At 48.5% G+C, this 23,137-nt stretch overlaps 1 protein-coding gene across 1 annotated transcript; it reads left to right on the top strand.

The window, feature by feature from the left end:
• The first annotated feature begins 7,099 nt into the window (after positions 1–7,099).
• Positions 7,100–22,971, top strand: IGLON5 (IgLON family member 5). Its single transcript, XM_021004122.2, has 8 exons — positions 7,100–7,185; positions 14,483–14,561; positions 14,763–14,995; positions 16,004–16,123; positions 19,971–20,105; positions 20,342–20,462; positions 20,918–21,072; positions 21,762–22,971. The coding sequence occupies exons 1-8, from the start codon at positions 7,107–7,109 to the stop codon at positions 21,851–21,853; spliced, it is 1,014 nt and encodes a 337-aa protein (XP_020859781.1). The 5' UTR covers positions 7,100–7,106; the 3' UTR covers positions 21,854–22,971.
• The last annotated feature ends 166 nt before the right edge of the window (positions 22,972–23,137 follow it).

Genomic DNA, 23,137 nt, shown 5'->3' with positions numbered 1-23,137 from the left:
TATCCATATCAGACCATATCCAAAATATCCACATTGGAGGGATGCAAGACAAAGACAAGGCATGGTCTTCCATGATCTTATAAGATGAATAGGCAGAGAAAAACTAATGAGAGAACACAGAATATTAGAATGTCAAAGTCGGAAGGCTGTAGGCACTGGGCCACATATACTTCTAATCCTGATCTTCCTTTCATTTCAGTCCCACATGATCAGTTTCCTATTAGACATCTCCACCTTGGTATTGCTTAGACATCTCAAACTCAGAATGAATAAAACAAACGTTATTATATAATAGAAGTAAGTAGACCAGTGTTTTATCAGCGCAGATTATGCATTGATATGTTGGAAACTGCAACACATCATTTTCAGGTTGCAAAAGAAAGACGAGAGCAAGTGGCTAGAATTATATACCATAGGTTAGCTATCCTTTAGAAACTGTTGGGGTTGCTGTTCAGTCATTTCAGTCATGCCTGACTCTTCATGACCCCATTTGGGGTTTTCTTGGCAAAGATACTGGAGTGGTTTGCCATTGCCTTCTCCAGTTCATTTCACAGATGAGGAAGGTGAGGCAAACAGGGTGAAGTGACTTGCCCAGGGTCACACCTGAGGACAGATACTCACACTACAAGTACAAGTCTCAAAACATTCTTGAAAATTCAGCAACTAAAATATATGGCAACTGGAGCAGCACTATTGACTGAATTGTGGACCATAACTAGTCAAATATGACATGGATCCATGCAAATCTAAGGATAATGGGGGGGTTTTTAAGGCAATTGGGGTTAAGTGACTTGCCCAGGGTAACACAGCTAGTAAGTGTCAAGTGTTTGGTCTGAGACCGGGTTTGAACTCAGGTCCTCCTGACTTCAGGGCCGGTGCTCTACCCACTGTGCCACCTAGCTGCCCCCAGGATAATGTTTTAATTAGATGTTGCCGTACTCATTTTCTCCAAAATGCATAAAATGAAGAGCTTTCAGAATAGAATGTACTAGAAGGACAGGATAAGATAGATATAATCCCAACCTTCCTGATCAGTGTTGGAACTGTTCTGAAAGATGCCAACAATATGTCTACAGAAAATGAGCTTACATTTCAATACTCACTAGATTACAAAAAAGCAGGCCTTTTATTCACTTGTGAAAGAGTCTTCAGAACATATAAAAAACAATAACGGCAAGCCAGAGGCATTCTCAGAGTGATTCCTATCTGAATTCCATCAAAAAGCTGAAAAGAATGAGATGTGACAATAATAATAACAACATAATTTCAATAATAATAAATGTAATTATAAGCAAAACATTTCTAATTCATGCTGAGGAAAGACAGACCCTGAAGGCTTCAAGATTGAAACTAGAGGCCCTATTAAACTAATGAATAATAACAATATCTACTCATATTTTGGTCTCTTTCCGTCAAGACATGTTGAGCATAAAGATGTCAAGAAGAAAGTTGTGGGTCAATGTGTTAAGAGACTTACTGGCATCCTGAAATCAAAGTTGAGTGGGAATATGGGTGTGGAATGTTACATGTACCATTAAATATAATTGATGTGAAAGGTTTGGGTTTTTTTCTGGAAGAAAAGACCAAATACGAAGAAATTAACACCTATAAAATATCAGTCATCATATATACTTTGGGAACTGGTAAGTGGAGATTTTGAAAGTATCCTAATAAAAACCTTGATGAAACATAGAGCCTAAAAAAAGAAAGAAAGAAAGAAAGAAAGAAAGAAAGAAAGAAAGAAAGAAAGAAAGAAAGAAAGAAAGAAAGAAAGAAACATAGAGCCTATCATCCCTAGGCAATGATAGAAAAAGTAATACTTCGTGTCCTCAAAAGGGAAAGAGGATTGATAGGTATTCCTAATGCACAGGAAAAAAACAGGATAGAAAACTACAGAAATACTTTTGGAACAAACAGACATCACTTTCCCAAACAAAAGAAAGGAATAAAAGATGCATACCACTAGATTTGTTAAATGTAGCCCAAGTGCTTTACTTGTGAATAGAGATTATGATGGCTAGGATCCAAGAATGGGGTCAAAATGCTCTCCATTGGTGATAATCTCATGAATGCAGTCAACAACATGGAGACCAAAAAGTGTCAGAAAAAAAAAAGGTGAGTTATGTGGGCCAGAGTGTGTGTGTGTGTGTGTGTGTGTGTGTGTGTGTGTGTGTGTGTGTGTGAGGGAGAGAGAGAGAGAGAGAGAGAGAGAGAGAGAGGGAGAGGGAGAGAGAGAGATGTAAAGGTTTATGGTAACAATTCAGGAATAGGTCATTGCCACAACAAATTCTAAAAGTGTTACCCTTAAGCAACCTTGTCTTAGTGATCACTCTAAATTATATAAAGTGGTAGAAACTGTACAACATGACACCACAGGTTGCACAATCTTAGTGCCTACTGAACCCCTAGCAATATATGACCTGCTGACAAGAATTATGCATCAAAAGCTTACTATTTTTCACAAACTGATAGATGTCAAATTCCCATACTATAAATGCATGCCTCAGAATATCAGTAAGAACTCTAGCATTGAACCAGGCTATTATCCCAAATATAACATTGATCCATAACACTTAAGAACCACATTTTAAATAGGTAGTGCCATACCAAATACCCATGACCACAAAGCTTTCTAGAACTAAAAAGCCTTCAAAATATAGAGACTTAACAAAAGAAATCAAAACCATGTGGGAACAAGATGAGGTCCATATTATACTTGCCATCATATCTGCAACTGGGGTTGTCCAGAGAATGCTTTTAGTGAGCCTACAGAAAATGAGTTTATTTCTTCATCCATTTATTCTACTACAAAAACAAAACAAAACAAAAACCAGGTTGTTGCTATTTTTATGCGCTAGGCATAAAAGTACAATCCAGGATGGTGACTTGTCCTAGGATTCTTCCTATGTAAAATCAATTTTAAATAATAATAATGTTATTAACAAAGGAGATAAAAACATTCAGTACCACGCTCTCAAAGCTCATTGTCCATGTCATGAGGAGGGTGGCAATGGCCACGTGGGTGGATGCTAGCCTGAGTGATATCTTATCAAGGGTTTTGTGTGCCTAGCAGGGATGCTTTAAAAAAAAAAAAAGGCAAATTACCCTCTGGCAACCCCACTGATACATTATCATGTGGTTCAGAGGGATGCAAGTGCTCCTAAAGAGACACAGAAATAGGCTGGTTTTACTCAGACCTGTCATACCAATCATCTTAATGTAGAGAATAGAGAAGTGAGTGGCGTCCCTTCATTTTCCGGCACCACAAGAAGATAAGAAACACTGGGAAAAGGTGGTGTAGTAAATAGAATACTGGTTCTGTAGTCAGGAAGAGCTGAGTTCAAATCCATTCTCAGACACTTACTAGCTGTGTGACCTTGGGCAAGTTATTTTGCCTGCATCTGCCTCAGTTTCCTTAACTGTCAAATGGAGATAATAATAACACCTCTCTCCTAAGACTGTTGTGAGGGTCAAATGAGATATTGCAAAGCACTTAGCACAGTGCCTAGCACATGTCAGGTACTGCGTAGGCTGTTGTTCTTATTCTTCTCATTATTAATGGTGAGTGTTATTATATGCCTGCTGAATCGCTAGAGCAGGCAAATCGTGAGTGACTCCATGCACTCTCTTAATCAGCTGATACATGAATGTTTTAGTATGTTCCAATACAAATTCATGACGTAATTGGAAGCTGATCTTACTAGCCGTAGGCAAGGGCTTCCTATTGCTTTTTCTCAATAGTACCTTGAGCCCTGAGTTACACAACAACCAGTGAAGGGCAGTCATATAAAAAATTAGGGAAAAAAGCTACTTCATTTCCAGATAAAATCAGAGATTAAAGTCAAGCAACTACAAAAACTGGGAGGGAGAAGCTAAAGAACTCCATGTCCCTAAAAATGATGACTCAAGACAAACTCCAGAAATTCTACCTAATTATGAAACACAGGACAAAGACATCTTTCCAACGGTTTTGAAAGGGGGATAGGCATACTTAGACTCAAATTCCAAAGAAGTCTTTCTTGAGTTTGATGAAGCACTAGCAGGTCAATTATATGAAAGAGCTATTAATTTTTAGAAAGTTGACATCTGCTATAACCCTCATGAATTTTTCATCACAGTCTCCTACATAGCATTTGACCGTTTAACAGAAACATACAAGACTGTTCCAAGAGGTGCTCACAGCTGAAAATATCAGCTGTTGCTGAAGTAAGAACCACAGGAGTGAGGGGCAGCTAGGTGGTGCAGTGGATAGAGCTCTGACTGTCAAGTCAGGCGGACCTGAGTTCAAATGTGGCCTCTGACACTCACTAGCTGTGTGACCCTGGGTGAGTCACTTAACCTTGATTGCTTAAAAAATAGAAGAACCATAGGAGGAAAGTTTTAGCTACTCAAAAATTCAGCAAGGAAGGGAGAGTGGTACTAGCAATAATATTTTTCCATAACACTCCAAGATTTACAAAGCATTCCTTTACAGTGTCTCTGTTGAGGTAACTAGCAGGTATGTTATCGCCCCCACTTTAGAGATAAGAAAACTGAGCATTAGAAAGATGATGTGGTTTGCCCAGGATCACAGAGCTGGCAAGGCAGCAGTTGGAACTGTCTGAATCCAAGTTAGGGGTAGGAGGGGGAAAGGACATAGACACAGAATCAGAGAGAGAAAGACAGAGACAGCAGGGATGAGGGAGTGAGAAGGAAGGGAGAAAAAAGGAGGGAGGGAAGAAGGGAGAGAGGAGAGGAAGAAGGAGAGAAGAGAAGGGAAGGGAAGAAAAGGGGAGAGAAGAGGGGAGAGGAGAGGAGAGGAGAGGAGAGGAGAGGAGAGGAGAGGAGAGGAGAGGAGAGGAGAGGAGAGGAGAGATGCAGACATGTATATACATATATATAGGTTTAGATACAGATAAAGATGTAGATTTAGCTATCGAGAGAGACAGAGCTAGAACTAGAAATAGAGATAGAGATGATAGAGATAACTTATTGGGTCCAGATCCTATGATTTCATCTGTGTAATAACCTTAGTTAAGAAAAATCCTCTGTCAATGCAGATGAGCAACTGTGTTAAATTTCAAATCTTAAAAAGTTACTGGGGGCACTGAAAGGGTCAGCTAGGTGGCTTAGTGGCTAGAGCCCTGGGCCTGGAGTTAGGAAGACCTGAATTCAACTCCAGCCTCAAGAGATGTGCTAGCTGCGTAAGCTTGGGTAAGTCACTTAACCTCGGTCTGTCTCAGTTTCCTCAACTGTAAAATGGGGATAATAATAGCACCTATCTCTCAGGGTTATTATGAGGATCAAATGATATTATATTTGTTTAAAAAAAGGCAATTACAATACCTGGTATGCAGTAACTGCTATATGCATGCTAGCTATTATTATTATTACTTGTCTATGGACTCACAGCCAATAGGTTTCAGAGATGTCACCTTCCTGACTGCAATACAGATAAAGAGACAGAGATGAAAATGGAGATAGATCACATAACATAATAAATCATTTTGATTTTCATTGGTAGAAAGGGGTTCTGTATCAGGAACTCTTTAGAATTAGAGGTCTTTTCTGCACGCATGTGTCTTTATACAAAAAAAAAAAAACATTTCTCAAGCCCCTACTATGTGTTAGGGACTGTGTAAGGCAGAAAGGTGGCTCAGTGGATAAAGTTCTGGGCCTCAGAATCAGAAAGACCTGAGTTCCATTCTGCCCTGAGACACTTCCCAGATGTGTAATCCTTGACTGTATGCCTCGGTTTGCTTATCTGTAAAATGGAAATATCAACGTTAGAGCTATTATACATGTATATATGTATGTAGCTATTTATAGAGAGGCCTAAGGCGGAGAAAGACAGTCTAGCTGCTAGTATCAGTTTCTAGTTCTAAGAGCATCATGTCCAATTGTAGCCCGGAGAAGCTGCTAAATGAACCTTTTATTGCCCGAAGACTTCAGGGTAGGGTATCAGTTCACCATTCACAGAATCTTAGAATGTTAGAGTTCTAGATCTGAATCTTTGCTGAAACAACGTAGTAATAAGTAAAATGACCTCAAGGCTTGGCTGAGACTATGCTGAGGGCATAGACGGCCATACTGACAGATAGCCCTACCAATGGTTGGCTGGGCAATAGGTCCATGGGTCCTGAAGTCCCTTGTCTTATAGTCTCATTGAAAGTCAGCTGCCCTTGGCTGCAAAGACCAGAGCCCCTTAAATAAGAATTTCTGTCATCCACTTTATGGCCAGTAATTCCTGAAGGGGCTAGGGGATCTGGTGGCCAAGATACTCAAGGAAGTGAGGGGTGGGATGTTCAGGTTGTCTGTGTCCCTAGTTAGGCTGATGGGTTCAGGATGCTTGGATCCCTTCCAAGTAGGTTGGGGGAGTATTAGGACTCTTGTGGGTGAAGGCAGTGTCGTTGAGGGATCAGGACCCCTGGGTCACTGAGTGAAGAGTCACACCTGAGTGCTTTAGGAGAAGGATTCCTGCCTGTGTTCTTGCATGGTGAATTCTAGGGGGCAAGAGGGAGGGGCAAAACTCCAGGGTTTCTGTGGGGAGTGGGGCGAGGCATGGGTTCTTGTAGGGTGGGGATGGCCGGGACGGGGACTAGAGGTCGAGTATGGATCTTTGCCAGTGTGGGGCCTGGGACACCTGACCTCTTGCCAGTGCGGTGTCTGCAGGTCAGGACTCCTGGGTCCTTGTTGGAAGAGGAGAGGGGCGGGATGCTTGGGTCTCTGCGTTGTAGGCTCTAGGGGACCGGATGTTTGCCTTCTGGTGCGGGCGGGGGCGGCTGGTGGGCAAGATGCCTGGGTCCCGAAGGGGGCGGGGGTGAGGGAACTGGGGATTCGGAAGGGGGGTGGGCAGAACCGCAGTAACAAAGGCCTCTCCATCCGTCAGGCAGCGCCCCCCCCTCTGCCCCGCCCCGCGGCCCCCCGCATCCCCTGATTGGCCGGTCCCCCTGCCCGTCAGCGCCGCCCCCTCCCCGGGTCTGCAGCAGGGCTCTCGCCGGCTCCTCGCGCCCCCCCCGCCCGGTGCCGCAGGCGGGGAGCCCCCCTCCCCCTCCCCCTTCCCCCCCCGGGCCCCGCGCGCCCCGGACCGGCCCCCCCTTTCCCCCTCCCGCCCCCTGCGCGCCGCCATGCCCCCCCCCGGCCCCCGGGCCCGGCTCCGGCTCCTCGCCGCCGCCGCCCTGGCCGGGCTGGCCGTCATCAGCCGAGGTACTGCAGCGCTGGGGCCGGGGGGGCGGGGAGGCTGGAAGCTTGGGTCCCTGCGGGGAGCGAGGAATCAGGACGCCTGGGTTCTTGGCAGCTAAGAGGTTATCATTGGGTTCTAGAGTTGGAAGTGACCTTAGTGATGTGTCTAGGAGGAGGGGGGAGTGGATGCTTGGGTCTATGGTGGGGGGCGGGGAGGGGCGCTGGGGGATCAAGACGCTAGGGTCCCCCTGGGGGTGGAGGCTGGACGCTGGGATAGCAGAAGGGAGGGCTCGGGGAGGACTGCTGAGTCTCTAGGGGGTTCCAGAGATTGGTAGGGGGGTGACAGTCCCCAGGGGTCCTGGGGGCCTCGGCCGCCTGCCTGGATCCCAGCCGGATGATAGCAGAGGAGGGGACAGGCGGGAGTGGGGTGGGGTGGTGGGTGGAGGGGGGCAGAAACCTGAGTCCTGAAGCTGGCTGAACGGGAGAGAAAGGGATGGGAGCAAGAGATTGAAGAAAACGGTTTCATCGACCTGGGGGCAGGGGGTTCAAATAAGTGGAAGAGTGTAGAGGATTGGGGTGGAATAGGGAAAAAGGTGAAATAGGTCATTTAGGGCTATTTCAGGGGGGCAGTGGGACTTGGAGGCCAGACCTTGGCACGGGGTGGGAGGGGTGGGAGTGTATGGGGGGGGAGAGAAGAACTGTGCTGGAGGCTCAGGCGCCTATGTCACTGAGGAGGGTGGCTGCTGAAGGTTGAGGTCGTCTGGCTCACTGAGGGGGCAAACAGAGGCTAAGGTGCCTGTGGGATTAGGGAACAAGGGCAGGGCAGTGGATCATCCAGGTGTCTGAATGATTGGGGTAGCTATGGGGAAGAGCAGGGATGGGAAGGAGGGCCAGCGCTGGCAGCGATTTCTAGGGCTCCTGCCGGAAAGGTTAATGGACTGAAGAGATGCTGGACTAATTAAGTTTCCCTGGCCCAGGCCTACCTCAAGCAGAGGCTTCTCCCAGCAAGAAAGGGGTTAAGGGGGCCTAGGCCCAGTCCCACCTCTGGCTCCCAGAGGAGATTCGCCCATAGTCAGGGACCCGGCCATCTCTTCCAGCCAGGCTAGAGGGCAGGGGAAAGGGGGAGGCAGGGTGGAAAGGGCCAAAGCTTTGCCCTGCCCTGCCTTGCCTGCCTGTCTGCACCTGGTTCTCTAACTTCCCCCTCTGTAGCGTTTTGGCTTTGTCTCTGGCTCTTTCTGTGTCTGTTTCTCAGTTTCATCCAACTGTCTCTGTATCTCTTTGAATCTTCCCCATTTCATATAACTCACCATCTCTTCACTTCTTTTCTTACTTTCCATCCATCCTCTTTTGCTCATTTCTTCTCTGCTTACTGTGTCTATATCTCATTCTCTCTAATCTCTTGGTGGTCTCTATGTGTCTCTTCATGTCATCCTGTTCTTCGTGTATGTTTCTGAATAATGTCTTCTCTTCACCTGTCTCTACATCTCTCTCTGTCTCTGTCTCTCTTTCTTTCTCTCTCTCTCTCTCTCCTGTCTATTTCTGTCTGCCTCTGTCTCTGTCTTTCTCTCATCTCTCTCTTTATCTCTCTCTGTCTCTGTTTCTTTCTCTAGCTCTCTTCTCTCTCTGTCTCTGTCTCTCTCTCCCGCTCCTATTTCCATCTGTCTCTGTCTCTCTGTCTCTGTCTCTCTGTCTCCATCTCTCTGTCTCTGTCTGTCTGTCTGTCTCTCTCTCTCTCTCTTCTGTCTATTCATGTCTGCCTCTGTCTCTCTGTCTTTCATCTCTCTCTTTATCTCTTTCTGTCTCTTTCTCTGTCTCTCTTCTCTCTCTGTCTCTGTCTCTCTGTCTCTCTCTGTCTCTGTCTCTGTCTCTCTCCTGTCTATTTCTGTCTGTCTCTGTCTCTCTGTCTCTGTCTCTCTGTCTGCCTCTGTCTCTGCCTCTCTTCTGTCTCTGTCTCTCTGTCTGCCTCTGTCTCTGTCTCTCTCTCCTGTCTTTTTCCGTCTATTTCTGTCTCTCTGTCTCTGTCTGTCTGTCTGTCTCTCTCTCTCTCTCTTCTGTCTATTCATGTCTGCCTCTGTGTCTCTGTCTTTCATCTCTCTCTTTATCTCTTTCTGTCTCTTTTCTGTCTCTCTTCTCTCTCTGTCTCTGTCTCTCTGTCTCTCTCTGTCTCTGTCTCTGTCTCTCTCCCTCTCCTGTCTATTTCTGTCTGTCTCTGTCTCTCTGTCTCTGTCTCTCTGTCTGCCTCTGTCTCTGCCTCTCTTCTGTCTCTGTCTCTCTGTCTGCCTCTGTCTCTGTCTCTCTGTCTCTGTCTCTCTGTCTGCCTCTGTCTCTGCCTCTCTTCTGTCTCTGTCTCTCTGTCTCTGTCTCTCTGTCTCTGTCTCTCTGTCTGCCTCTGTCTCTGCCTCTCTTCTGTCTCTGTCTCTCTGTCTGCCTCTGTCTCTGTCTCTCTCTCCTGTCTTTTTCCGTCTATTTCTGTCTCTCTGTCTCTATCTGTCTGTCTGCCTCTGTCTCTGTCTCTCATCTCTCTCTCTCTCTATCTATCTCTTTCTCTGTATGTATGCATTTCTTTCATGGCTTCTTTCTCCCCATTTTTGTCATTTGCTTCTGTTTTTAAAATATCTCCAGGTCTCTATCCCTCTTACTAAGTTTCCTTCATGCTTTCTCTATCTGGTTTTCAGTTTCTCTCTGAGTGTCTGTATGTCTGCACCTGTTTCCCTCAGCATCTTTCCCTCCTCTGCCCATCACTTCCAATTCCAAGACCCTCCCTATGTGTGTTCCTCCTCAATATCCATCTCTTTCTCTTTTTTAACTCTGTTTCTACCTCATCTCTGAGTCTCTGAATCTTTCTCTTTTTGTTATTCTGTCTGTATCTGCATCTCTTATTTATTTCTGTTTCAGTATTTTTCCATGTCTGTCTCCTGATCTGCTTCCCCTATTTCTCTTGGTCTCTACTCTGGCTTCCCTACAGTTTAGTCCATTAACCAGGATAGTGAAAATCTCTTAGCAAATGGACTGGGAATCATTGACCTAGGTTTCAGTCCCAGCTCTCTCACTAATTCCATATGACCTTGGGAAAGCCATTTCCGCCTTTAAGTCTGTTTTCCAACTGTCTAATGAGAGGGCTAGACTAGGTGGTTTCTAATATCCCTCTCAGTACTGATATTCTTTGTTCTAGGTTTTCAAGTTCAAAGTTCTGGCATTCTACATTCTTTGTCTAAGATCCCATTCACCCTTAACATTCTCTGTTTTAGGCTTTAAAGTTACTTCTGAGTCTGATGTTCTATACTCTTTCCCTTCCAGGAGAAAGAATATATCACTTTCTGTTCTGTGTTCTCAGGGTGCTTTCACCTTCAATATTCTATAGCTAAGAAATTTCCTAGTTCTGATACTTTGTTTTAAGGTTCCTCCCAGCTCTGACAATCTCCATCCTGTTTTCTTACTTCAGTTCTAATCTAACGTCTGTATTCTAGGTTTAAAAGTTCCTTCCAGATCTGGCAATCTTCATTCTGTTTCCTTAGATCAGTTATACTCTGACATTGTCTGTTTTAGGTTCAAAAATTCCTTCTGACTCTGACATTCTTCATCCTGTTTCCTTAGATCAGTTCTGTCATAACATTCTTTGTTCTAGTTTCAAAAGTTCCTTCTGACTCTGACATTCTCCATTCATAAAGTCTGTTTCAACTTTGACATTCTCAGGTTCCTTCCAACTCTAATCTTTCAATGTTATAAAGAACTTTTAATGTTTTAATCCCTCTTCCAGCTCTGACATTCCACATTTTAAGGCCACTCTAAGTTCTGACATTCTATGTGTGGTGATCACTTCCTCCTTTCATACTTTCTATTCTAGATTCTAAAGTGTCTTCCAACTCTGACTTTCTCCATTCAGAAAGTCCTTTTCCACTCGAGCAGTCTCTGTCCTAAGTTCAGAGGACCCTCCCAGCTCTGATGTTCTATCCTAAGATCCCTCTCAGCTCTGACATTCTCTGTTCTAAGTTCTGGGGACCCTCCCAGCTCTGATGTTTTACCCTACACTCCTTCTCAGCTCTCACATTCTCTGTTCTAAGTTCTGGGGACCCTCCCAGCTCTGATGTTCTACCCTAAGGTCCCTCTCAGCTCTGACACTCTCTGTTTTAGGCTGATTCCTCCTTTCACACTGTTCTTGAAGAAGGCGTGGAGGCGTAGAGTTGCCACTGGGGTGAGGGCCAACTCAGACACTTTATGTTCTATATTTTAAGAACCTTTCCAGCTCTGATTGAGATGTTCTCAGTTGCAATGGCTTTTGTGGCTCTGCCTCTGTGATTCTCAGACCCTTCCTGCTCCTTCCCCACATCCTGAGCTCCTATCCAGGCAATGCCTGCCCCAGCAGCAAGAAGCCCCTTCTGCTCCCACCCCTCCCACCTCCTCTAGCGGAACTCACCTTTCGCTGGGGAGAGCAGAGCCAGGGCTGAGGTCTGAAAACAGACGACCTTAGAATAGCAAATGACCTGCCTCGTGTCTCTTGGCAGACACCACAGAGGTGAGAAGGTTTTGTGCTTGTTTCTTTGCTTGCCTGTTTGGGGGCCTCAGGAAGCAGTGAAAGGACTGAGCTTCCTTCTGAAGATGCTTGGCCAGAGGAGACATCTGGGCTGATGGGGCCATAGGAGTCAGTCCTATAGCATCTACTTCAAGTAAGGGATGCTTGTACTTGACGAAGAGAGAGAAATGGGCTCCACCTAAACAAGTCCCAGTTTCACATTGAGATGGTTGATAACTTCCGAAACTGGCACCCTGAATAATCATCTTCCCCACTCAGGATAAAAGCTCCAGTACGTCATTCCCTTTCTCTCATGGAATAAACTGCATCTCCTCTCTCCTGTAAAACAATGTCCATCCTCAAGTCATAATTCCAGCCAATAATTTAATCCATGAGTCTGGCTCTGAGAAGTCTGCACAGCTGGGTCCCTGAAGGTACCTCCATTCATTGAAAGGGGTGTTCTGGGGGCCCTAGAGAGCTAGGAGTGTGTGTGTGTGTTTCCATACCCCACACTCTTCTCCCATTCCCATGCCCTAACTCCTGCCAAATCCTTGTAAAATGGTTTTTATGTTGTTGTTCAATCATGTCCAACTCTACGTGACCTTGTAGGCTTTTGTCTGTGGAGTTTTCTTGGCAAAAGCACTGGAATGGAATGCTATTTCCTTCTTCAATATGCCCAATTTACAGATGAGGAACTGAAACAAAAATAGGGGTTAAGTGACTTGTCCAAGGTCACACAGCTAGTAAGTGTCTGAAGCCAGATTTGAACTCAGTTCATAGTTAATAAAACTGAGAGCTGAAGCTCAGAATAGCAGAGCCAGGAGAAATATTAGACCTTATTAGTCCAAGCTCCCTCCCCGCCCCTCCCCTCCCCCTCACAGCTTTCCTTATGTGGTTCTCTCCAATCATCTTCTTGCCTGAAGGATTGCAGATAGGAAGGGAAACTCCTTCATCTCTTCAACTAAGTTACTTCACTTTGTGGTAGTCCCACCTGTTGGTTTGCTTCCGTCCCTCCCACTGTATTGTATTGTAGTAGCCTTCCCCAACAGAGGACTTTTCATGATTATACCTGGTGGTGGAAGTGGGGCTTTGAATCAAGGGTGTGTGTGTGTGTGTGTGTGTGTGTGTGTGTGTGTGTGAGAGAGAGAGAGAGAGAGAGAGAGAGAGAGAGAGAGAGAGAGAGAGAAGAAGAAGAAGAAGAAGAAGAAGAAGAAGAAGAAGAAGAAGGAGGAGGAGGAGGAAGAGGAGGAAGGGGGGGGAGAGACCCTGGAAGAAAACTTTATTTCAAATAGTTTGTCATTACAAGTTCATATGTATATGTATCTAAAGATCTGTGTGTCTCTACATAGGAGAGAGTGTCTTTGTGACTTTGTGTGTTGTTTGTCTATACATGTCTGCTCTTGTTTCTGTGTGTTTTTGTAGGAGACTGTACATCTTTATGACTGTCTGTTTCTTTACATATTTGTCTGTGGAGCTCTATCTGTGTTATTTGTGTGTCTTTATTGGTATGTCTGTGTGCACGTCTATGTCTATCTCCATGTCTTTCTGATTCTGGGTTTTTTTCCTTCCTAGAAGTATGTGACTTTGTATCTATATTTGTGTGTGTGTTTGTGTGTGCCCTTGGGACTATGTGTCCGCCTATCTGTATATCAGTGTGTTTGAGACTTTTGTCCTTGTAAATATGTCTAGATGCCTGTGTGTGACTGTGTGTCCTTGGGAGTGCCCCTGCCTGCATGTCTCCATCTGTGTTTCCCTTTCTGTATGTGAGAGTGAGTGAGTGTCAGTATATTGAAATCAAAGCTCTGTAGGGTCTAAAGTGGGAGAGCAAGGGGGCTCATTGCTCCAGCATCTGGGGCGGGGGAGTTGGAGCTTATAGTGGAGACATGTCGGAGACTAGTGTGTGACTGTGACATTGTGCCTTACTATGTCACTGACTTATGACTATGTGTCTCAAAGTTACCCTCACTCTCAGTGCGTCTTGCTCTCCCTGACTCTGTGTCTATTTTGATTGGATAGAATGCTCTGAACACTGGAGAAAGTCATAAGGAGGGCAGGTACGGGGCTGGTAAAAGCTGCCTCTCCTGGTGGGTGGGTGTGTTCTGTGATTTTGCGGTGGTTTGCTTTTGTGTGTCTTAGTATCTCATGGGGACAGTAACTTCACTAAATTTCTTTCCCTGGTGTCCCTTAAATACAGGAAGGACTCCGGGGGGAGCAGGGTGACCAGAGGCAGGGGAGTAGATGTGATCTCAGATAAACTCTAGGTGGGGTACCTGTTCCCCATCCATCCACTGCACACACCTACACATATACCCAGAGTTTAGGGATGGAAGACTCTAAGGGGGGGGCTTAGAGTTGCCTGGTAGCAATTGTCCCAGGATAAAAAGGGATGTGGATTAGTTACCTTCTCCCCTCCCTCTCCTCACATTGCCTGCTGGGAGATTTGGCCAGGATCTTTTCTCACTTCCTCCTATCAGTGGTTCCAGGGTATTTTGTAATCCCATTCAGGCAGTTGCATCCCTCCCTTGTCTCAACATTTTTGTCTGTTGACATCACTGTATCTACCTCTCTGTTACTGTCTCTCTGTCTCTCTTTTTGTCTCTCTGCCCCATTCTCTCTGAATCTCCCTGTGCCGGGGGAGTTTGCCAGCCATAACCCACTAGAAAAAGGGATGACAAGAGCTGGCTTGTTCCTGTGTTTACATGTCATGGGGCACCACAGATTGTGTGGGTGACATGCCAGCCCTGGCCCGGGTTTTGTGCTTGTAGGGGATGGGATGGAGATCATGTGCGCCACCCCTCTGCCTCTCTGCAGGGTTGCTGTCCCAGAGCCTGGAGTTCAGCTCTCTGGCAGACAACTACACCGTTTGTGAGGGAGACAACGCCACACTCAGGTACAGCCAAGACCCGCCCTATGCGCCCCCATCCCTCTCTCCCTGATAGCCCTGGCAACCCAAGGTACCCTTTCCCTCTCACTCAAGGTAGGTGCCCCATTCCCTCCCCCAGGGAGCTCCCTCCCCCAGGGTCCCCAGCCCCCTCCCCCTAGGGCCCGGTGCCCAGGCCGGTGCCAGCCAGAGCCTCCCCCGTGGCCGCAGCTGCTCCATCGACGAGCACGTGACCCGCGTGGCCTGGCTGAACCGCTCCAACATCCTGTATGCCGGCAATGACCGCTGGACCAGCGACCCGCGGGTGCGGCTGCTCACCAACTCTCCCGCCGAGTTCTCCATCCTCATCACCCGCGTGGGCCTGGGCGACGAGGGTCTCTACACCTGCTCCTTCCAGACCCGGCAGCAGCCGCACACGGCCCAGGTCTACCTCATCGTGCACGGTAAGAAGCACAGGTCGGCTGCCCCAGAGAGAGGCACCGGGCACGGATCAGGGATCCGGGGAGGGGCCGAGGCTGAGACCCGGGAGAGACGGGGGTAAACAGGCATGAAGGGGTGGGGACAGAAACAGAGACCCAGGCAGAGACACCAAAAGGAGCATGGACCTGGAGAGGGGCAGAAACTGCAGCACAGGGAGAGAGGAGGGGAGAGGAAAGATGAAGAAGAAGAGAGATAGAAGAGAGGGAGGAGGAAAAGGGAAAGGGGAGGAAGAGGGGCGGGGAGAGGGAAGAAGGAGAGTGGAAATGAAAGAGATAGAAGAGGAGGGAGGGGAGAGACAGAGAAGAAGGAGGAGAGTCTCTCAAGGGAGAGACAGAAAAAGGGCATAAGAGCCAGAACCGTACAAAGGGAAAAGTAGAGGAGGACAGATGGGGACGGAGAGCAGAGCGGCAGAGACAGAGTCAAAGAAACGTATACAACGACCCAAAAAAATGCTGAGGCAGGCTTTTCTGCTCCAGCCCCACCTCCTCAGGGCCCAATAGCAGCTAATATCGTGGACTATTGCACCTTCATCATCTACCCCCATCCTAAGAGGCAGGAATTAGAACTCTGGGTCCCTGAAGGATAAGGCTGGGGGGAGGATGCCTGGGTCTTTCAGGGGCACGGATTGGAAACTGGAATATTGGGGTTCTTGAGGGGAACGAGGCAGGCAGATCAGGGTGCTTAGCCTATCTTAGTAGGCAAGGCTAGGGTATTATGCGCTTGGATTACTGAAAGGAAAAGAAACTGGAAGATCAAAATGCCTGGGTCCCTGGTGGGGGTTGGAGGGGGAAAGGGGTTAGGAGTCCAAGATTCCCAGAATCCTCTGGGGGGCGAGGGTACTAGCAGATCAGGATGTCTAAAGAGGGTCAGAGATGTGGGATCAGGAAACCTGGGGCCCTCAGAGAGGAAGAGCTGAAGGATCCTGACCTCTGGGTCATCTTCTGCCCCCCCTCCCCCCCATCTCTCTTCAGTCCCTGCCCGAATCGTGAACATCTCCTCTGCTGTGACAGTGAATGAGGGGGGGAACGTGAACCTGCTATGCCTGGCCGTGGGGAGGCCAGAGCCCACAGTCACTTGGAGACAGCTCCGAGGTGAGGGGCCCCACTCCTACCTGCCTGATGCCACACCCTAGGTCCTGTGTTCCCATCTCAACCCCCAACCTTTCTTCCCAAGCCCTGCACTGCTGCACTGGCTATACTCCAGACCCTCCCCAAGTTCCTTAAATCCTAACTCCTAGACCACTACCATGCTCCAAATCATGCATGTGTGGGAAACTCATCTTTTCCCCAAGGCCATAGTCATAGAGTTTAAACTCCCAGAGTTAGAATGTGTTGAGCCTCGGAGACATCCAGTCCAATCATTTCCCGTGCGAGAATCCTGCATCTCTTGAACACCTCCAGTGATGGGGAGCTCACTGCCTTTCTACCCTTAACAGCAGAATCTCAGAGATAAAAGAGATCTCAGAGTCCACTGTAGGGGTAGCTGGTGGCCCTAGATAGAGCACTGGGCCTGGGCCAGGAAGACCCAAATTCAAATTTGGCCTCAGATACTTCCTAGCTGTATCACTCTGGGCAAGTCACATAACCTCTGTTGGCCTGTTTCATCAACTATAGAAGAGGAATAATAAAAGCACCAGCCTCAAACAGTGCTTTTGAGATAATGTGAGCAAATGAGATAATATCTATAAGAGTGCTTAGCCCAGTACCTGGCACATGGTAACTACTATATAAATATTCATTCTGTTCTCTTCCCCTCTAATCCAACACACTCCTGAATGGGAATCCCTTCTCCAACATCCTCAGCAGGTGGTCACCCTGCCATTGCTTGGAGACTTCAAATGATGGGGAACTCATTACAGTACTGTCCCAAATATCTGTTCATCATTTTAACTGCCTTGGAAGTCAGAAATGGGAGAGACCATGAAATATTTAATGTCAGAACTAGGAGAGACCTTACGATGTAAAATGTCAAAGACAGAAGAGTTCAAATCCCATCTCTGACACTACCTTATGACCTTGGTCAATTACAACTTCCCGTGGCCTTAAAATGAAGGGACTGGACTCAGTGGCTTCTGAGGCCCCTTTGGCCTCTAGATCCGTGAGCTTTTGAGCACTCAGGAGGTTCAAAGCCCTCCATTAGATACCGGTAATATGTGTAATAATAGATAAGAACATGGGCCCTGTCCTCCAAAAACTGGCAATCCAATAGGTGAGAGAGGTATGCACACCAAGAAGCTATACAAAGGAGAATGAGATGAGGGCAAAGGGACAGATCCAAAGAATGTTCAAAGAAATTTGAGGGGAGAGAGATATATTTCACTGTGGGAGAGGGGTATTAGGAAAGGTTTCATAGAGGAGATGCTATCTGATCTGGAACTTTAAGGAAGGAAGAAACTTCAACCAATATCTGGACAGGGAACTGGGAGAGGACCTTCCAGATATGGAGGAAGTACCTGGAGGAATGGGATGAGATAAAGTGGGCAAGGTATAGTTGCAACCCATATTGTGGAGGGCCATTGAATGTCAATATTGAGACTGTACTCAACAGGCAACCTCTGAGCACTTTTGAGTAGGGGAACACCAGGATTACAACAGGAACCAGTCTAGAGGAAAGAGGGGGGGATGGGTGCAAGAAGATGGCTTTCTATGCTATTACAGAAATCCAAACAAGAGGCAAAGAGCCTTCACCCCCTAGCACCAGGTAAGTGGAGACAAGGGGACAAATGCAAGTGACGCAATTGTAGTAGGGTGGCTAATACTTGACAGGTGATTGGATTTGGGAAGTCAAGAAAGAGGAAGGTACCCAGGATGACCCTAAGGTTTCCACCTTGGAGAGTAGGAGGATGGGGTGCCCTGAAGGAAAAAGTATCACAGTTACCCAGAGTTGGAAAGGAGCTCAAAAGGGCATTTAATTCAACACATACTTAAAAAGGGATTGCCTCTGCAATGTCCCTGATATGTGGTCCATTGGGCAGTTTCTACCCCTCCCTGTGGATCTCAAGTTCATTACCTAAGGGCCTGCCCAGATCCAACAGTCTGATTCTAGGATGATCTAGCTATAGTCTTCTCCAGCCCATCAGTCAAGCATTAAGTATTTACTGGCTAGGATCATGGAATAAGAGACTGGAAATCTCAGAAGGCATCCAATCCCACCTATACCTGAGCACAGATCCCTCTGTTGACACCCAGCCAGTGCTTAGCAAAAAGCCCAGTGCCTGGCAAGGTGCTCTGCACCTAGATAGGTACTTAAGACATTTTTGTTGAGTTGAAGATCCCAGGATGATGGCGGCCATCCATTCTTCATTTGAAGCCTTCCACTGATGGGGAACTCACTGCACCAGGCATCCCATTCCCTTTGGGAGAGCTCTGATTGTTAGGAAATGTACCCTTATGTCAAGCCAAAATTTGATCTCTGATCCTTAGACCTTCTACCTATGGTAAGAGAGACCCCAGGGACCCAACCCATTGGATTCAACTCAGCAAAATTTGATCAAGCAGAATCTGTCCTATGTGATCCACACTAGAAGAGAATGTAAACTATTCTCTCAAATCTAATAGCTGCAAGGTAATTGTTGGACCTCACATCTTTGGACCTTAAAGCAGAATACTAGAGCCTTAGAATATGTTTCCATATTCCTGAGGTGGAAAGAACCACAGAACATAAAATGGCAGGGCTGGGAGCAATCATAGAAAATAAAAAAATTTAAAAAAAAAAACTGGAAGGCTCCTTAGAACTTAGGAGGAATCATAGGGGGAAAAGGAGAATAAAATCCCACCAATAACTGTAATAACAGCTGAACACTCCAAGGATCTATGATTTCACTTAGCTGGCTAGGACTATCAGTCATAATGATGGCTAACATTTGCACGACCCTTTTAGGGATTTTTAAAGCACTTTATAAATATGATCTGGATGGCAACTCTGGTGGGCTGTAGGTGCTATTATTACCCCCATTTTACAGATGAGGAAACTGAGGCAGGCAGTAGTGCAGTGACTTGCCCAGGGTCACACAGCTAAGAACTGTCTGGGGCTATATTTGACTTCAGCTCTTCCTGAGTCCGAGGAGTCTATCCCTGTACCACCCATGTGCTTCAAAGGTTGAGTGACTTGTGTCACTAATCTGGGTGGGAGGCAAGACTTAAACCCAAGTCTCCCTGACTCTAAGGAGCTGGCTCTCTATTCACTATTATATGCTGCATCTCACACGAAACCATAAGGTTTGTAAGATACTGTACAAGCTTTTTCCTATTTGATTTTTAGAACAGAGAATGTCAGAGCTGGGAGGGAGCTTAGAGCAAAGAATGTCAGAACTAGAAAGCTTCTCGGAACACCTAATGTCAGAAGTAGGAGGGACCCCAGAATATGAAATGTCAGATCTGGAAGAGTTCTTAGAACAGACTGTGAGATCTGGCAGAGAGCTTAGAACAGAGACTGTCAGATCCTCAGATGCAGGTGGGTGCTTTCAACTTGAAATGTCAGAACTGGATGGGTTCTTAGAACACAGCCCACAGAATGCTTGAGCTGGGAAGACCTTTGCGATCAATATTCGAAGAGCACATAAGCTCCAATAAGTCTGAGTCATTTACGGGAGACTTCTGGCTCTGATACCTGGTCACTAGGCCCAGAACCTCTTGAAATCTCTCAGAGACTAGCAGTCCTCGGAGCCCACTTCCCCATCACCATATTCTCTAAGTCCCCAGACGTACCCTCCCTGGCTTTTCCGACCCCGGGTCTTCACCTAGGTCATTACCGTAGTCTCTGACCCAGTACCTCAATTCATAGACGACGCCCTCTCCCACTCAATGATTCCAGGACCCCCGGGTCCCCAGCCCCTGTTTGCCCCCTCCCTCCGCTGTGCCCCTGCTGATGTGTCCGTGTTGTACCCGTGTCGTCCCGTGTTTAAGTGTGTTTGTGTCCGCCCTGCCCCTCCTCCCTCAGACGGCTTCACATCGGAGGGTGAGATCCTGGAAATCTCGGACATCAGGCGAAGTCAGGCCGGGGACTACGAGTGCGTGACCCACAATGGCGTGGCGTCGGCCCCCGACAGCCGCCGAGTGCCCGTCACTGTTAACTGTGAGCCCTTTGTCCCCAAAGAGGAAGGGCTAGGGGGAAGGCAAGAAGCCTGAGTCCCCAAGGGGAGGGGGCTGACGTCTGGACTCCGCGGTCCCCGAGGGCGCGGGCTTAGGGGAGGCCCGCCTGGGTCCCTGAACTGGCAGGTCTGGGACTGCAGTGGAAAACAGCTAGGCTGGGAGTCGGGAGAGTTCGAAGTCAGAACGGGTTATCCAGCCCCGTCCCCTACTCTGCCTCAGACCCTCCGACCATCACCGATGTGACGAGCGCCCGGACAGCAGTGGGGCGCACTGCGCTGCTCCGCTGTGAGGCTATGGCCGTGCCCCCCGCAGACTTCCAGTGGTTCAAAGATGACAAACAGTAAGGAAAGACGGAATGGGACTAGGCCTTCTAAGGGGTGGGTCCCCAAGTGAGGAAGGGAGAGGTGGGCAGGTGAGGGGAGCAGAGTGAGGATCACTGAGGGCTGGGCTTGGGTCTTGGGTCGGGATGTGAAGGATTTGGGCTTCTTCTGGGGCTCAGAGAGAGGAATGGGGGGCGGGGACGGGGCAGGAGGGAGTGCTCCTGGTGGTCAGAGTGGGGAGAGGTGGGCTGTGAACGGCCAGATACTGAGAGAGTCCTTCTCTAGGCTGGAGGAAATTAAAGATATGGGTGCCAGTCCCTCCACCCCAACATAGGGAGTGTAGAGGTGGTGGGGTATCCAGTCCTGGGTTTGTAAAGGGGTGTGGAGGTTCAACCAAATACACACACACACTAGCTGCAAGGGTGCGGGGGAGGCACAGAAGGAAGGAGGGAGGGACTGACGACCTTGCCCGCAGGCTGGGGGGCGGCGCGGCTGAGGGACTGAAGGTGCAGACCGAGAGGACCCGCTCCATGCTGCTGTTCGCCAACGTGAGCGGCCGCCACTATGGGAACTACACGTGCCGAGCGGCTAACAGGCTTGGGGCTGCCAGTGCCTCCATGCGCCTTCTGCGTGAGTGTGCCCAGGCTAGAGCTGGGGACAGGGGCCGGAGTCCGGGACAGAGAGCCCCCAGACCTAGAAGCGGGGGGGGGGGAGAGACACGGGATCTGTAGAGAGAGGAAGAGGGGCACGAACAATGGGGGACAGAGGCTAGGAGCAGATTAAGAAACAGAGTGAGATGCAGAGACAGAGACGAGGAGCCACACCTAAAAAAAAGGAAAGAAAAGAACAAGAAATGAGTGGAAAGAGAGAGAAACAGGGAGAGAGTCTGACAAAGACAGGGAAAGACAAAAGAAATGGCAGGACTTGGGGAGCCAGAAATGAAGAGCGGACACAAGTAGAGAAAAAAGTCAACAATCAGGGGCCAGAGAAGACCCAGCTCATGAAAAAGACAAGCAGAGGGCAGAGGGCAAGAGGAGGAACAGTCTGAGAAAAGCAAGAAACGGCGACAAGAAAAAGCAAACATATGGGGTGGGGGGTGGGGAGAGAGGACCAAGGAGGACAGAGACATGGAGAATCACACATCTGGAGACTGGGAGGATGGAAGGAAGGTCTTCGGTTGCAGACTAAGAGAGTGAGAATGGTCCTGGCGGGAGGACAGTATCCAATGCAGAGGGAGTCAGGAAAATGGGGGGTAAGGCACTGAAGTGCCTCCACTCCTCCTGACCTTGTTTCTCCTCCCCCTTCCCTTCGGCCTTCAGGCCCAGGCTCCCTGGAGAATGCAGCTTCGCGGCCCCCTGGACCCCTAGCCCTGCTCTCTGCCCTGGGCTGGCTGTGGTGGGGAGGCATGTAGGAGCCGAGGCTGACGGAGATCGAGCCCTAGCAAGGGAGTGAGCCAGCAGCCTGGAGAGAGAGCCAGTGAGGAAGGCCCAGAGTCCCGGGCAGAGGAGGAGGAAGAGGAGAGATCCTTAGAGAACCCATCACTGTGAGGGATAAACGCAAAATTATGCATCGTTTCTACAGCCATTGTTGTCACCCGTTCACGTGTCTGACTGTACCCCAGTTGCCCTTGACCCCCTCAGCCCTGGCCTTGACCCACTCTGGGTACCCCGTCACCCCTGCCAGCCACAGGCTGCCTCTCACCTCTGCATGCCAGCTTTAGGTGATTGCACTGGCTGCAGGGGTCCCTGGCCCCCACCACCAGGCTTAGCTTTAGCTTTCTCACCTGTTGGGAATGGCCCCATCCCCTTCTGTGTTGGATTTTGGCCCCAGGGAAGGGAAAGTTGGGGGAGGCACTGTCATCTCTGGGCTTCTCCCAACAACCAAGGCTGCCTGTCACGTTTCTGGGTGTCCCCCTGCCCTCCCCCACGCCCATTTTCTGGCCTTCCCCCCAGGCCGACTGGTGCTTCCATCCTACTGTCAGGCTGGTAGCTGTGGCCTCCTCCGCTTCAGCTGTCTGCCTCAGTGCTATGTCCCCACCCCTTTGCCCCCCTTAGCTGCTTGCCTGCGTCCCTGGCCCTGTCTACTGGCTGCTGGCGCCAGCTCTCGCCCCTCCAGTCTCGGCTTGAAGCCCAGTCGGCCGACTGTACCTCACCCACGTGTACCTGCACCCACCAGCGACTGTGATCAGCAATAGTTCCCCCCCCGTCCCCTCCCCCCAGCTCTAATTACCTTCTGCTCTGGGTTTGGCCCCCTGGGCCCAACCCATCGTTTCTACCCCCGAGGTGGTGGTTTTGCAAAGGGACAGAGAGGATCTAACAGAAGGCCTGCTGCTATCTAGTCCCACTAGAGACCCCCAAACCCACCACTCAGGCAGAGGGAGGGGGAGTCCACTATATCAACACTTCCTCAATGTCCATACCACTCAGAGCTGGCCAGGGCTAAGGAGGGTCTGGGGGGGTGGGCTGGATCAGGGAGGGACAGGGACTGTACCTCAGAGGGGGGCATGGGCCCCATCCACATCGTCTTCCATTCCCAGGGTCCTGAAGGGGGGGAGGGGAGGAGCGATAGGGTGGGGGTGGGGGAAGGACCCTGGGATCCAGTGTGTCGCAAACCATGGGGAGTGTTGAAACCGCCACACCAATAAACACCTTTTTCCAAAACCCTGTCTGTGACATCCCTATACCAGATAACTGGG

The sequence above is a fragment of the Phascolarctos cinereus genome, unplaced genomic scaffold, assembly GCF_003287225.1.
Source record: "Phascolarctos cinereus isolate Bilbo 61053 unplaced genomic scaffold, phaCin_HiC Scaffold_726;HRSCAF=1367, whole genome shotgun sequence".
Classification (NCBI taxonomy): domain Eukaryota; kingdom Metazoa; phylum Chordata; class Mammalia; order Diprotodontia; family Phascolarctidae; genus Phascolarctos; species Phascolarctos cinereus.
Note: the sequence above shows the minus strand (reverse complement) of the source record. Positions and strands in the feature narration are given on the sequence as shown.